Source organism: Cetorhinus maximus, chromosome 3 (assembly GCF_964194155.1).
Source record: "Cetorhinus maximus chromosome 3, sCetMax3.hap1.1, whole genome shotgun sequence".
Classification (NCBI taxonomy): Eukaryota; Metazoa; Chordata; class Chondrichthyes; order Lamniformes; family Cetorhinidae; genus Cetorhinus; species Cetorhinus maximus.
In genome coordinates, this window is record NC_135881.1 from 103,700,555 (window position 1) to 103,714,301 (window position 13,747).

General features: G+C 40.0%; 1 protein-coding gene across 1 annotated transcript in view; it reads right to left on the minus strand.

Annotated features, from left to right (window-relative positions):
- Positions 1-13,747, minus strand: part of LOC144678832 (uncharacterized) — a 330,763-nt gene that overhangs the window by 48,031 nt on the left and 268,985 nt on the right. The window contains exons 24-26 of the mRNA XM_078538787.1: positions 12,640-12,708; positions 7,572-7,640; positions 6,389-6,457 (exon numbers count right to left, since the gene is read on the minus strand). Coding sequence (XP_078394913.1) covers positions 6,389-6,457; positions 7,572-7,640; positions 12,640-12,708 — 207 coding nt within the window. The remainder of the gene's footprint in view (positions 1-6,388; positions 6,458-7,571; positions 7,641-12,639; positions 12,709-13,747) is intronic.

Genomic DNA, 13,747 nt, shown 5'->3' on the forward strand with positions numbered 1-13,747 from the left:
ATGGGGTTCAAACCTGGGTCCCCAGAGCATTGCCCTGGGTCTCTGGATTACTAATCCAATGATAATACCACAATGCCACCACCTCCCCTCAGACTTTCTCAATGCAATCAGTACTGAGTGTGCAATCATCAATAGTGTGGGAGTTTGCTGAACTGAGGGAGTTTGGTGAGGAGGGGATGGAGATGGTCCATTGCTTTTTCCAACCCTTTCACTCTGTGGAAACTGGTTCTTGCTCTGCTACAGGGGAAGAAGTTAGCTGTTTTGTGAGTATTTGTTAAGTGGTCAAGGTCTATTCTATTACTAAGGAATTTGTTATAAGATTAATAAATAATTGAATAAAATAATTAAGTAATTAATTAAAGCACATAAGTATGGCAGGAGTGGTGTGTCTGTGCTGCAGCATATGGTGGCTCCTGGATACCAGTGTTTTCCAGGGCAGACACGTCTACAGTAAGTGTCTGCGGCTTGAGGAGCTTTGGCTCAGAGTCATTAAGCTGGAGGCTGAGCTGCAGGTACTGCGTTACATCAGGGAGGGGGAGAGTTACCTGGAAACTTTGTGGAGGTCATACCATTAAGATAGGATCTTCTGATTTGGAAGGTGGTCATGGACAGGAGGGTGCGACTGTAGCTGAGGCAGGTAAGGGATCACAGCGGACAGAAGTGTGGATGTGTCTGCACCTGCAATTGTAAAACAGGTCTGAGGTTCTTTCAGCTTGTTTGGGTGAGAGTGGGGGCTGCACGGTGGATGAGCTGATTGACCATGGCACTGTGGTACAGGAAGCCATTCAAGTGGGGGGAGCACAAAGGAATGTAATGATAGTAGGGGACAATATAGTGAGGGGGATTGACACTGTTCTCTGTAGCAAGGAATAAGGGTCCAGACAGCAATGTTGCTTGTCCAGTGCCAGGATTCAGGACATTTGCTCAGGGCTGGAGAGGAAGTTGCAGTGGGAGGGGGAGGATCCAGTGGTCGTGGTCCATGTAGGTACCAATGACATAGGCAGGATGAGGAAGGAGGCTCTGCATAGTCGGTATCAGGAGCTAGGCACCAAATTAAGAAGCAGAATCTCAAAGATAATAATTTCTGGATTATTATTTGAGCCACGTGCATATTGGCATGGGACAAATATGATTGGAGAAGTGAATGCGTGGCTCAAAGACTGGTGTGGGAGAAGTGGGTTCCATTTCGTGGGGCACTGGCACCAGTATTGTGGAAAGTGGGATCTGTACCATTGGGGTGGTCTCTACTTAAACCGTGCTGGGGCTGGTGTCCTCACGAGCTGCATAACTAGGGGGCTAGAGAGGGTTTTAAACTGAATAATAGAGGCAAGGAATCAAACTTGGGAAGATGTGGTAAACCAAAGAGTAGAGACAAGGCAAGAGAAAAAGGTATTAATATGGGAAATGATAAACAGACCGTGACAGGAAGCGTTAGAGAGTACAAATCTAAGAGTTATTCAGCAGATAAGGCTAGATGCTACAAAAATAACAAAAAGACAAAACTAAAGGCTCTGTATCTAAATGCACGTAGCATTTGAAACAAAACAGATGAATTCATAGCGCAAATAGAAATAAGTAAGTACAATCTGATAGCCATTATAAAGACATGGCTACAGGGTAAAATAGGTTGGGACCTGAATATTGAAGGGTATGTGACATTTAAGAAGAACTGAAAGTTAGGAAAAGGTGGATGGGTGGCTCTATTAATTAATGATGGTATTAGTACATTAGAAAGGGATGAACTAAGTTCAGGAAACCAGGATGTAGAAGCGGTTTGGGTTGAGATGAGAAATGATAAAGGCAAGAAGTCACTTGTGGGAGTGGTGTATAGGCCCCCTAATTGTAACTAGACAGTAGGACAGAATATAAAAGATGAGGTAATGGGAGCTTGTCAGAAAGGTACAGCAATAATTATGGGGGATTTTAATCTACATATACACTGGAAAAATCAGGTGGGCAAAGGTAGCGTAGATGAGGAGTTCATAGAATGTTTTCGGGATAGTTTCTTTGAACAACGCAATCTGGAGCTAACCAGTGGGCAGGCTATACTAGACCTGGTAATGAACGAGATAGGATTAATTGATAGCCTCATAGTGAAGGCACCCCAAGGTAGCAGAGATCATAATATGATTGAGTTTTACATTCATTTTGAAGGAGAAACGAGTGCGTCCAAGATTAGTATTTTAAACTTACATGAGGGCAATTATGAGGGCATGAAAGCGGAGCTAGCTAAAGTGAACTGGCAAATGAGATTAAGGGATAGGTCAATAGAGGGTCAGTGGCAGACAGTTAAAGGGATATTTCAGAATACACAGGATATATACACTACAATGGGAAAGAAAAATTCCAAGCGGAGGGCCCACCATCCGTGGTTAACTGAAAAAGATAAAGACGGTATCAAGCTTAAAGAAAAAGCATATAATTATGCAAAGACGGGTGGCAGGTCAGAAGATTGGAAAGAACATAAAGAACAGTAAAGAATGACAAAAAGATTAATCAGGAGGGAAAAATTAGAATACAAGAGAAGCTAGCTAGTAATATAAAGATGGATAGTAACAGTTTCTATAGATATTTAATTAAGAAAAGAGTTAACGAAGTGAGCATTGGTCCTATAGAAAGTGAGTCTGGGGAATTGATAATGGAAAGTAGGGAGATGGCGGATGAATTAAACAGGTATTTTGCTTCAATCTTCCCTACAGAGGACACAAGTAACATCCCGGAAATAGCTCTAAATCAGGAAATGGAATGGAGGGAGGAACTCGGGAAAATTACAATCACCAGCGAAGTGAGCATTGAGCAAATTGTTGGGGCTGTGGGCTGACAAATCTTCAGGTCTGGACGGACTTCACCCTCAGGTCTCGAGAGAAGTGGCTAGTGAGATAGTTGATGCTTTGGTTTTAATTTTCCAAAATTCCCTAGATTCGGGGAAGGTTCCATTAGACTGGAAAATAGCAAATGTTACCCTTATTCAAAAGGGGAGGGAGACAGAAAGTGGGTAACTACAGACCAGTTAGCTTAACATCTGTCATAGGGAAAATGTTAGAAGCTATTATTAAAGATGTTATAGCAGGGCACTTAGAAAAATTCAAGTCAACATGGTTTTGTAAAGGGGAGATCATGTTTAACCAATTTATTGGAGCTCTTGCTGTGGATGTGATGGGCTGTGGATAAAGGGGAACCGGTGGATGTACTGTACTTAGAATTCCAGAAAGCATTTGATACAGTGCCACATCTACGGTTATTGCGGAAAATCAAAGCTAATGGTATAGGGGGTAACATATTGGCATGGATAGAAGGTTGGCTAGCTAACAGGGAGCAGAGAGTTGAAATAAATGTTTTTTTTCTGGTTGGCAGGATGTGACAAGTGGTGTGCCACAGGGATAAGTGTTGGGGCCTCAACTTTTTACAATTTATATAAATGACTTGGATGAAGCAATTGAAGGAATGGCTGCTAAATTTGCTGATGACACAAAGATAGGTAAGAAAGTAAATTGTGAAGAGGACATAAGGAGGCTACAAAGGAACATAAATAGGTTAAGTGAGCGGTCAAAGATCTGGCAAATGGAATATAATGTGGGTAAATGTGAAATTGTCCTTTTTCACAGGAAGAATAAAAGAAGCTGATTACCTAAATGGTGAGAGACTGCAGAGCTCTGAGATGCAGAGGGATCTGTGTGTCCTAGTGCGTGAACCACAAAAGGCTAGTATGCAGGTACAGCAAGTAATTAGGAAAGCTAATAGAACGTTATCATTTATTGTGAGGGGAATCACAAAAGTAGGGAAGTTATGTTTCAGTTATACAGGGCACTGGTGAGACCACATCTGGAGTATTGTGTACAGTACTGGTCTCCTTATTGAAGGAAAGATGTAAATGCATTAGAAGCAGTTCAGAGAAGGTTTACTAGACTAATACCAGTAATGAGCGGGTTATCTTATGAGGAAAGATTGGACAGGTTAGGCTTGTATCCACTGGAGTTTAGAAGAGTAAGAGGCGACTTGATAAGGGGTCTTCACAGGGTGGATGTGGAGAGGATGTTTTTTCTTGTGGGAGAATCTAGAACTAGGGGTTACTGTTTAAAAATAAGGTGTTGCTCATTTAAGACAGAGATGAGGAGAAATTTTCTCTCTCAGAGGGTCTTGATTCTTTGGAACTTCCTTCCTCAAAAGGCAGTGGAAGCAGAGTCCTTGAATATTTTTAAGGCAAAGCCAGATAGATTCTTGATTAACAAGGGGGTGAAAGGTTATTGGGGTAGACAGGAATGTAAGGCTGAGGTTACAATCAGATCAGCCATGATCTTATTGAATGCCAGAGCAGGCTCCAGTGGCTGACTGGCCTGCTCCTGCTCCTGCTCCTAATTAGTATGTTTGTGTGTATGGTAGTTAAATTTGCTGATGACACCAAGATAGGTAGGAAAGCAAGTTGTCAAGAGGAGGAAAAGAGCCTACAAAGGGAAATAGACAGGTTAGGTGAGGGGGCAAAAATTTGACAGATGGAGTATAATGTGGGAAAATGTGAACTTCTCCACTTTGGCAGGAAGAATAGAAAAACAGTATATGGAGGGAGATTGCAGAACTCGATGATACAGAGGGATCTGGGTGTCCTAGTACATGAATCACAAAAGGTTAGTATGCAGGTACAGCAAGTGATTATTAAGGCAAATGGAATGTTGACATTTATTGCAAGGGGGATGGAGTATAAAAGTTTCACTGCAGCTGTACAGGGTTTTGGTGAGACCACACCTTGAGTACTGTGTACAGTTTAGGTCTCCTTAATTGAAAAAAAGATATAATTGCTTTAGAAGCAGTTCAGAGAAGGTTCACTTGACTCATTTGTTATCTTATCTTATGAAGAAAGGTTGAACAGATTGAGGCTATACCCATTTGAGTTTAGAAGAATGAGAGGTGATCTTATTGAAACATATAAGATTCTGAGGGGAATTAATATGGTGGATGTTTCCTCTTGTGGGGGAGATTAAGACTAAGGGACACAGTTTAAGAATAAGAGGTCTCCCTTTTAAGATGGGGATGAGGAGAAAGTTTGGCTCTTGAGGGTCGTTAGTATGTGTGATTCCCTTCCCCAGAAAGCAGTGGAGGCTGGGTCATGAATATTTTCAAGGCAGAGTTAGATAGATTTTGATTGACAAAGGAGTCAAGGTTTATGGAGGGCAGATGGGAAAGTTGCATTGAGCCCGCAACCAGTTCAACCGTGATCTTATTGAATGGTGGGGCAGGTTCGAAGGACCGAATGGCCTACTCCTGCTCCTAAGTCCTATGTTCTTGCTGTTGAACATAGTTGTGTGAGGTTAAGGCAGTGCATTAGCTGGAGCGTTGAGCTCCAAAATGACCTTACTGATGTTAAATCAGCATTGTACGTTGTTTCAGCTGGATTAGTAAAACTCCCGCCAGGTTGCCACTTTTAAATATATCAAGGACTATATTTTAATTTCAAAAAAAGTATGTTCCACAATGCTGTCAAATTGCACTGTTCGAGAACATTTTTAAGTTTGTGATCACACAAATGAGTTTGAATGGCAATTTGAACCATAAAATCACTATGGGAAACTAAAAGAATTTTGAATGTAATTTGTACCCAGATTGTGGATTGCACCCAAAGCAGAAAGTCTACCCCACAGGCTCTATTTCAGCTATTAAACACTACTGACACTGAAACTTTACCTATGTTTATATCATCTTTACACCCAATTTCTCATAAGTCATTCTTGCCGATCTTTCATTTGCAACCCTATTTAAATTCCAATTTAGCTGCCTATATCCTGTCCTTGAATTAAGTTCAGCTTGATTATTCTTGCCACTGTCTCCCTGTCCTCTAGTGTGTTGAATTGAAAGTACTTATCCTTGTCTTCAAATTCTTTTAAGGCAGCTTGCCTGTCCCTATCTCTGCAATTTCCTTCAATCTTGTTTCCCTTCCCACAACCTTTGATCCTCTGACTCTGGCCTCTTGTGCTTTTCTCCACTATTGGCTCAGTTCTACTCTTTGGAGCACCCTCCCTAAACTTTCTACCTCTCTTCCCTCTCCAGCTAAAATCTACTCAAAAATCATCCTTCCAATCAAGCTTTTTATAACCTCATAATTCACATACCATGCCTTGGCATCTGCTCCTCAATTCCTTTATCTATTATCTTATCTCCCTATGCCCTCTCTGACATTTCCTACATTGACAATGCTATATAAATGCAAATTGTTGTATCTTACAATGATTTTTAATGTAACACAGGCATACTGCCTTAAAATGATGTATGTGTTAACTATATATCATAGTATAAGCTTACTGGTATTTTCAATGCACAGCACAACAAACTTTATTTCAGGAAAGCTCTAACTGAATAACAAATTTGTAATTGGCACATTGTGATTATCAATACTAACCTTTGGACCAGGATATCCTAATCCTGGACTACCAATCGACCCTGGTGGTCCTGGAAGGCCAGTATCACCCTGAGAAAGATATTCAAACTTATGTTAATGATCTTCTGTAAAGAACCAGTAATAATGTGCATGAGAAAGACAGGTGAAGAAATCAATCTCCAATAGGCCAATCTTATCCATTTTTCTTAGATTAGCTAAATAAGACTTCCTGAAAGAAATACAATACATAGAAGTTAAAGTTAAAGCACTTCCCTTTGATCTGGCAGTACAATTTCAAAATTCCTCAGGTAAGTCACTAAACTCACCAAAGATTATGGGTTAAGGGAGGAAGGGCCATAGAAGCTGGCCTTTGGTGGGTTAGAGGTGTTTCTATCAATCGCTCCCTTTCTCATGGCAGATAACAGAAATGATGACTAGATTCTTGTTAGCCTTGAGGTGGTATGTATATCCAAATCTCATTACATATCGTGTTACCTAGCTGGGAAAGGGTTTAACTGTTACCACGTGGGATGAATAGCAAAAAGCTAAATGCTCATCTCTCAACTTGCACAAATGCCATGGGACCTACTTGATTATACTATCTCAAAAAGTTAAAATCCTTTCATGTAGATCCTACATTCATGAAACTCTTCTATACGGCGGTAGTTGGGAGTGCTATCCTTTTCAGATGTCCTGCCTGGTCCTGTTGTTTTAGGAAAGCAGACTCTTTAAGGGTGCAGAGAATACTGAACCAGGCACAAAGGGTATTTGATGAGCAGATTTCTCTTGACGAAATTTGCCCTTGAAGAATTTTGATGAAAGTAAAGAGTGTCACGAACAATGAGAATCAACCCCTGACTCAGTATTACCGTTGGATGCTTTCAGGGAAAAGACTACAATCCCTTAGATGCAGGACAAATTGGTTCCTGAACTTGTTTGTGCCCTTCTCTACAATAACTTTTAACAGGAGTTTGATGTATAGATGAGGATATGCACTCAGGGTGGGACTCACTGACTGATTATTTTAATACATTGGAATAGTTTTTAACACATATTTAATTAAAGTTAGATCTTTGTGACAGGGTAATTTCCTTTCTTTAGTTGTTGTTATTCATTTATATATATTTTTTAATGAACAAGCACATACCCAAAACAAATTTCCTTACGGATAGTAAAAGTGAATTGAATTGAAATATGGATTTACCTTTGATCCAGGAAATCCTTTGCCATCTTCCCCTGGGTCACCACGCGGGCCTGGCTGTCCTTGCACACCCTAAAATAAAATTATAAAATAAACTCCTTTTCATAGTGACGTTCAAATATTTTAATGGCCTGGATTTTGCCCTCGTTGGGTGGGCTTGGTGGGGGCGGGCGGGAGCGGTCAGGAAGCCGACTGCTGCCTGCGATTGGGGTCGGACTGCGATTTCACACTGGCAGGCCAACTAAGGCTCGCCCAACATGAAACGCACATGGCAGCGCTCAGCGCGTGTGAGGGTGGGGGAGGAGGGCGAGCATGCAACTTTGCAGGTGCGCGCTGGAAAAGCTCCCTAAGGCACAGAGCTGCCGTAGGGAGAGAGCAGTTTTGAAAATTAAAAATAAAGAATTGTAAAATGTTAAGAAACATGTCCCCTCGTGTGACTCTGTCACATGGCGGTTGGAGTGACTCTGTCACATGAGCAGGGACATGTTATGAATGAAATGTTTAAATTTTTATTTAATTTTTAATAGCTGTTGGAAACCTCATCCCGCCTGTGGATGAGTTTCCCTAAAAACTCCAAAGGTTGCTTAGCCTTTTCGCTTGCCTGCCAACCATAAGATTGGATGGGCAGTGAAAAGTTTCTTTCAATTATGACTTTAATAGCCTTATTAGGCCTTTTAATTGTTGGCGGGTGTGCTGCCGACTCCCGTGTGTGCCCTCCAACTGAAATATCGCGCAAGTGCGCGATGACGTCATCGTGCATAATTTTACGATCCCGCCTGACGAGCAATATATTCTGGCCAATAAATAAATCATTCTGTGATTATTATATGTTACAGCTGAAAAAATTATGTTGTTAAACTATTATCCAACTGATGATTTTAACAAGAAGCCTGGGAACACATTAAAGATTGATTTTAATCCAAACAGTAAATGTTGCAGTTTACCAATAGATAACTAAAGATACAGCTCAATAGCCACTTCTTAGCTATTATATCAATATCTATTTGGTTAAGAGCTGTATTTATAGCATCACTTTACATATCTCAATGCCGAGGAATAATAATATTCATTAGGCTTTCCAAGATTTAACATTATTTTGCAGTCAGCAGTTGCATTTCAATGGTGTGATAGCATATGTTTAATGTACATAATGTATAAACTCATGGAGGCCTTTCACTAATTTCCAATCAGAAATAGCTAGTTGTACATCACAAGTTCTCTGTAGGTTCTAGAATAAGAATATAGCAAAAGTATGGAAAGAATTTTTTGTTCTGTTGTTTTATAATATGTAACTTCTTTCCTTAAACTTCCCTGGTCCCACCTCCATTTACTTCCTGTCCAGCTAGAAGCATCACCATGGTCACTATGGTGCTTCTCTAGAGTTACTGATCTTCCAACTGGAAAGAGACTCATTCTATTTATCCTTTCCAGATGTTTTCCTCTCAGTTTTGTTCTATTTAATTGTCTTATTTTTTTCTACTGTTACAATTGTGAGGTTTATAAGATTGTTATACTTTGGGACTCTGTCTTTAATTTAAGGTAAAATGAAGAGGGTCACATGACCTGTTCTAAATTCTGCCTGACAGCAAGCCTGAGTGGTTAGATTGTAAGAGGTTAAAGGGGGCCTAGATTGTTTTACTAGGAAGAAGGTGTAAGGTGTTTACACTTGGAGACAATGGGAGCAGCCTGTGTACTAACAGTGGATAGACAATGAATCCCCAAAGTCCCAGAAAAGTGTTGAGAATGTCAGTTTATAAACAGTTGTACTTTAAACTGTCCATTTACTTCCAAGATAAAAGAGAATTGGTGTCTCAACGATAGCTAATCAGCATTTCTACCTGGATACAAGGCCCAAATGTTGCCGTGGAAATGGACTTTGAGAGGGGAAGAGTTTCTGAGATATCCCTGGAAGCTCATAGAAACAGTTCATCTACCAGAGTCTGGCAGGGGGTGAGAGCAAGAGACCAAAAGTGTCTATGGTTCACCACATAGGAAAGAGGGTGGGAGCTCGTTGCCGGATTGAAAAGACCAAATTCATGAGAAGTTCAAATGAGTTTGGAAGATTCGCCTAGATTCTGCTAGAAGAAGAATCTCTGGGGACAAAAACTCACTGTGAAAGACTGTTCTGAGATTAACATTTACCAGCTGAGAAAGGAAAAGAACAGGAGTAAATCCTCAGGAGATAAGAATCACTGGTTTCTGGAGAACTGAATGTCCACTTAAAGGACAGTGTAAAGTATATCTGTGGTGTGTTTTCAGCTGTGCTATAAGGAAAGAGGAATGTTCTGTTTTTTGGTTTAAAGTATAAGTTGCCTGAAAAGATAGCGTCTAGTTAATACTGTTTTTAGTCTTTCATTACAGTAAAAGTCTTAAAACATGAGATCTTGTTGTGTCATCTTTTCAGCTCACTAAATGGAAGTTTGAATTTCTTTTTAAAAGCTTTCAGTCTCTACAGAGATTGCAACATTACTTCTGAATGTTAGTGTTTATTTTTCCATTTGCTTTCTCTACAATTGCACCTTCTCCTCATGAAGGCATTGATTCCTCACCAGAGTACACTACCTTTGGTAATTCAAATTAAAGAAGGGGCGGCATTACTTTTAGGTAACCTTGAAGCAAGTACCACAGTCTTTCTAACTGGAGGGGCCATCACACCTAAGCTCAATCCTGGTGTCACATTTGCATGTAGGGAACTGTGGTTATTGATCAGCCGCTTCAGTAATGCAGGGGCACTGAGCTCAATCCTAGCATGCCTAAAGCAACCTTGGTAGAGATCAGTTAACTCAGTATAGACCAGGACTGAACCATGCCAATATGGGAGTAGCCTCGATTTAATGGAAATTGGGACAACTCATGTTTCCCTTTCTCTCATCATATCTCTCCTCACTCTTGATTTTTAAAAAACTTTTTCATTGTTTCCCACTTTCTTCTGATCATTGTATAACACTTACCTGATTCTGTCAAAGCATCTGCCTGGTTTCTTCTCTGGTGAACTAACTAGCTGAAGACCAAAGGTGACAATGTCTATTACAGGTAGGGGGAACCAATAGTTATTCACCATCATCATTGTGGGATTGGGAATCAGAGAATCCCGAAAGCCATTTTGGTATTTCCAAACTTTAAAATTCTTAGTGGCTATTTTTAAAATGTAGCGAGTATCCAGTTCATGGTTCAGGTGCTTTAGAATATACCTTTAAGTTTTAAAACGTAATTTGTAGTTTTAAGAATTAAAGTTTTAACTGTAGAAAATGAGGTAAATGCAACAAAACAAGTTGTGAGGTTATTACACTTAAAAGGTCAAATAGAAGAGATAAAATAGCAGGTGGAGAAACTTAAACAATGATAAATGAAAACAGAAACTGAAAATAGAAACAGAAATGGGAAACATAGAAAGGAAACTGACCCCACCCTGTTTCTAAGAAAACATAAGCTGACACTGAGATTTGGAAACTAAAACTTCTGGGAAGACTGAAACTGGTTGATGCTATATAAAGGGATGCAGAGCCATCCAAGCAGTAGTTGCAGCTTGAAACTGGTGTATGAAGTTTGCAGCTCACTGAGAGAAGATAGCCAATGTAAAGACAGTTAGGTAGACCTGCACTATAAGTAGAGTAAAAGACTAACCTCATCATTCACCATTTGGAATGTACATACAAACAAGGAGCAGGAGCAGGCCAATCATCCCCTCGAGCCTGCTGCTCCATTTAATAAGATCATGGCTGATCTTATAGTAACCTGCAAAATGCATCCCACTTGCCCCCAATAACCTATCACCCTCTTGCTTACCAAGAATCTACCCATCTCTGCCTTAAAAATATTCAAAGGCTTTGTCCTCACCACCTGAGGAAGAGAGTTCCAACGACTCATGACCCTCTGAGTGAAAAGAATTTTGCCTCACCTCTGTTTTAAATGGGCGACCCCTTATTTTTAAACAGTGACCCCTAGTTTAGATTCTCCCACAAGAGGAAACAACCTTTCCATATCCACCCTGTCAAGGCCCCTCAGGATCTTATGAAGATTAAATTTAATTTCAGTCGACTGTTGTGAGGGAACATAGGGCTGAAGGTTGCCTAGTTTGAAACTAGCGAAAGAGACTACAGTCTTCTGGCAAAGACAGCAACCAGCAGAATAGCTTGGAAGAAAAGGAAAAGTAACCAAAACAAAGGACTGAGGCATCCACAGTCAAGAGATGGTAAATTGAAGTTTTATCTCTGAGAATACTTACAGGAGTAAATAACTTTAAGATAGATGTGTCTTATAAGAGAATTCTCAGAGGAAGTAAGAATTAAATCTGAGTGCACAACACACGTAGTTATAAACCATAGTTAAGCCTATTGTGCTTAATTTGTTTCAGTATTTTATAAACAATAATGTTTGTGTTTTGTTTAAAAAATGTGATATCTCCCGCTGTGGGTCTATTGGTTAAAACAAGGTGTTTGGATTTTTCTTTAAGTGTTAATGGTCCCTAACTGGATTGTAACAGATTAGTGATTATGAAAATCTTATAGATTGGTAAAGTTTGACAGTTCTCTTTGTTAAAGATATCAGGTTGATTTTCTTGTTGTATTAGTTGATTACTGTAAGAGGCAATGTTTTTGAAGACTTTCCAAAACTACTTAAACATGCTTCCAATAGGTGCATGAAACTGACAGGGACATTTTTTTCATGTTTCATACCTTTGGAGAAATATCTTGCTTTCAGTTAGAATGTTTTCAAATTTAAACATCCAATCGCCCCGCCGCCACCAGTGTACTGTGGTTGCTGTGTATATCAACTACAGGATACACTGTAGCATTTCATCAAGGCTTCTTCAATAGCATCCGCGAAACTCATGACTTCTACATTCAGAAGGACCAGGACAGCAGGTGTGTGAGAACGCCATCATATCCATGGTGCACACCACCCTGACTTGTACATATATCAGCATTCCTTCACTGCTGCTGAAAGTCTTGGGAGTTCATCTATGATTTCCCAATATGCATTCTTGGGAGGCATGACCCAGCTGTGCTTAAAGGTGTCTGTGGCCACTTTGCAAAGGTTAAAGAAAGTATTGCATTAAGCCTCTACTTGCCTGAGGGCCAGGGTAACCTTCTCCTTTAGGCCCAGGTGGTCCAGGTAATCCAGTAGCTCCACGATATCCCTAAAAAAAGATTAAATGAATAGCAGGTATTGTTCAAAGATTACAAAATACTAATTAAAGATTAACTAAAAATAATACAATAAATATTAAGAAATCTATATCAAGAAATATGCTGAAAACATATGCTTTTAGGTTTGTTAGAGAAAATAATACCACCAGACATCACACTGATGTTACAATAGCTGAACTTAGTTGCAGGGTGTTTAGCTCTGGATTTTATTTTCCCTAACTTCTCTGACAAAGGTCTTGCATTTATACTCAGCTAAAATGCCATTACATCATGCCCTGCATTCCATGACCTTTACTCTTGGCTTATACTAAATTACATCAGTTCAGTATTCTAAAGAGTTGTTGCTGTCTATGGTGTGAACAGATGAAAATTTCAGAACTTTATTATCCATGTTTATGGTGGCCTTAAGGCAGTAAAACGTATAAGCTTATCTAAAGCATGTTGAAGCTATACAAAGAGCAGCCTCTATCTATCTGTACAGTCATAGAGTCCTTGAATGTCTGAACTAATTTTTGGATATTTTCCAGAATGTTGTTGCCAGCAGATTCAGAAAAAGCTGTCTGTAACAAAATTGAAAATTTACTATAAAATGGATGGTTTAATACAGCCTGTCTTACTAGCATTCCTGAGAACTCCTCCTTTTACAGGCTTGAGAGAAACCACATTCTATCTCACTAACATCTGTATTTATCAGTTGCTGCAGCCTTCACTTCATTTGTTTATTACATATCATGATACAGATACTGCAATTCAGAACACACTACAACGCAAGAAAGGATTTAAACCAATTAGCCTCCAAATGTTACCATTTACTAAGGCCAGGATTTTCCCGTCGGCGAGCGGGGGGTGGGGCCCGCTTGCTGATGCTTAAAATGGCGTTTGGTGATGTCAAGCGGAATTCCCGACGTCTCCGCGCCCCATTTAAATTTTCAGGTAGACGGGGGCTCGGCAAAATCAGCTATGCACCCGCTGACCTGTCAATGGCCAACTGAGGCCATTAAAGTAATTAATAGACCTGCCCATCCAACC